General features: G+C 35.3%; 1 protein-coding gene across 4 annotated transcripts in view; it reads right to left on the reverse strand.

The window, feature by feature from the left end:
* LOC106464221 (LIM/homeobox protein Lhx2-like) overlaps nt 1–2,626 on the reverse strand; it is a 128,128-nt gene that overhangs the window by 18,547 nt on the left and 106,955 nt on the right. For all 4 annotated transcript variants that reach the window (XM_022391927.1, XM_022391929.1, XM_022391928.1 and 1 more), the window contains exon 2: nt 1,212–1,575. In XM_022391927.1, the coding sequence (XP_022247635.1) occupies nt 1,212–1,429 (218 nt within the window). In that variant the 5' untranslated portion in view covers nt 1,430–1,575. The remainder of the gene's footprint in view (nt 1–1,211; nt 1,576–2,626) is intronic.

A 2,626-nucleotide genomic window follows, 5' to 3' on the forward strand; every position in this document is an offset into this window, starting at 1 on the left:
AAACTCCTTCCTGTCAGAAAGATTTTAAGTGGCGTACTGTAGTGGTTAAGCCTTAGTGAATTCTTATACACTTCAACAAGCATACTGTGGAAAAAGTACAACACGTGGTTTTAAGTGTCAAAGTGTAATGGCTAAGCCTAACTGAATTCTTATACCACTTCAACAAGCATACTGTGGAAAAGATACAACACGTGGTTTTAAGGGTAAAAGTATAGTGGCTAAGCCTAACTGATTTCCTATACCATTTCAACAAGCACACTGTGGAAAAGACACGGCATGTGGTTTTAAGTATCAAGGTCTATAAGCTAAGCCTAACTGAATTTTTATACCACTTCAACAAATGACTAGCAGTCTTAAGAGTAACATCAGCCAAAAAAATCACCAGGAAACAAGTATTTAGAGAAAATTACAGAATTATCTGATTCACCAGTAGACATATACACGTGGTAGCTAATACAAAAATCGTAAAATATCGTAAATGGTTGTAGGAATTCGTTTGCCTATGTTTTGTTTATTTTTTTCTGCTAAATTTTACTAAAGAACGTTGTTTTGTGTTCTGTTTTGGCAATAGGAATTTGAAGTTCCTTATTTATACAATATGTAGAGAGGTCGTTTCATTGGTCACATTACTATCTAACTTTCATTTAAATGTTTTGTTATTAATTAGTGTTACTAATTCTGTACCACATTAGTTGTGCTCAAATGTTTTAAAAAAACATCAACAGTAGAAAGTGAAAACACAGAAAATGAAAAATTAAATAATATACCTTCAACGTTTGATGCTGTCAGGTAGGAGTGGTTGATAATTCGGATACCTGGCCTTAACGCAAACTGGACAATTTGTCCTTAGAAGCTGTCTGACAGGAATAATGGATAATTCGGACATCTGACCTTAATGCACTCTGGACAAATTGTCCTTTGATGCTGTCAGACAGGAGTGGTTGACAAAGAAGGATAACCAGCCTTTAATACACACTGGATAATTTGTCCTTTAATTCGATCTGACAGGAGTGGTGGATAAAAAATGACACCTGACCTTAGGAAGTTTTCTTTCAATTTCGTGGATTATTTCAACGATACACGCTTTATATTAAACTTCATTATACAATATAATATTTTATGTTGTTTCCTTTTTCTTTTCTTTTTTAAATAAACTGTGTTATTTCACGTAACTTATCTCTATTAAAGTACCTTTAAAATGCATCACCCACCTGTAGTAGTCTTCTCTGCAGTAGATATTGCCATCCCGAGAGAAACACGTTAGCTCGGAGTCCAAGGTAAGTTTACATTCACAACACTTGAGACAACGCACATGCCATTGTCGGTCTACAGCCAGTAGGTAGTAGCGGTCCGCGATCGTCCCGCCGCAGCCAGCACACACTGCCGCCATCCTATTTGTCGTCTCTTCCAAACTCGACACCGTGAGCATGACGGTTGCTCTATTACTTCACTAAGTCAGTCGATATCAGATTTCACAACATTTAACGTCACCTCCAGAACGTAACAATTAACTGGAGAACAATCTTACTTTTGTCGGTTACTTTTAACTGATGAGAGTGGAAATCTTGAATATTTCTGAAACACAGAAAGATAATAAGATACATTCATGAGAATTAACAATGTTTGTTCCAACAAAGAGGCCTAAATCGTAACGATAGCCACATGCTGTTTTGTTTGAACCATATATCATATAGTTCCTAATTGTTACGTGTGTTTACTTTTCTTGAGAATAAATAACCTGAAAACATGTTCTCAACGTGTTATGAATTGATCGATGCAAAGTAAACTGTGAATATCCGGTTACACATTCTGTATTCCACTACGGGGGTTGTGCTTTGTCAGAAATATAAACAGGTAACATGTAAGAAGCCGAAAGACAGCTGTTCTCCATTGTCAGGAAGAAACGGTTTCTCGGGAAAACAATATATCACAGTCAAGTTTGAATAAAGTTTCGTAATATTTTCTTAGGACTATGAAAGCTAAAGGCTAAGAAACATTTCGTGTGATACACAGCACAGTCAGTGAAACTTTATCAGATGGATTAAGCCTAGCAGGCCTGTACATTAACACGTACATCTATAACAAAGCATTCCTAGTAGATCAATATATCAGCAAATACATCTTCATCTGATAAATATTAACCCTAACAAGCTTATATAACTAGTAAGTACATCTATAACAAACAAAGTATTTCTGGTAAGTCAGTATATGAACAAATAATCTTTAACAGGTGGATTAATTCTAACAAGTTTGGACACTAACAAGCATATCTGTCATGATATAAAGGACTGTTTAGTGTAGGCAGTATTAATTAATTTAATTTTGAGGTAATATTTTATTATTGTTTAGTGTGTTTTTTTATAATAAAAGAGTTAAAAACAGACGATTATTAGAAGTTGTGTTTATAATTCATTGATGGTGAGATTATCGAATGTCGCGTGCGATACAATGACGTCGAAAATATAGAGATTTCTAGAAGGCGGGCAGACGATTAAGTGATAAACATATAAATAATGTGAGACGAGCGGAAACATCACACAGACAATAGCAGAAGAGAGTTAAGTCACGGCCAAGAAAAAGTTCGGCGTGAAGTTAACTGTCGTAGAAGTGACAGGCCTAACGATTA

The sequence above is a fragment of the Limulus polyphemus genome, unplaced genomic scaffold, assembly GCF_000517525.1.
Source record: "Limulus polyphemus unplaced genomic scaffold, Limulus_polyphemus-2.1.2 Scaffold1590, whole genome shotgun sequence".
NCBI classification, from domain to species: Eukaryota; Metazoa; Arthropoda; class Merostomata; order Xiphosura; family Limulidae; genus Limulus; species Limulus polyphemus.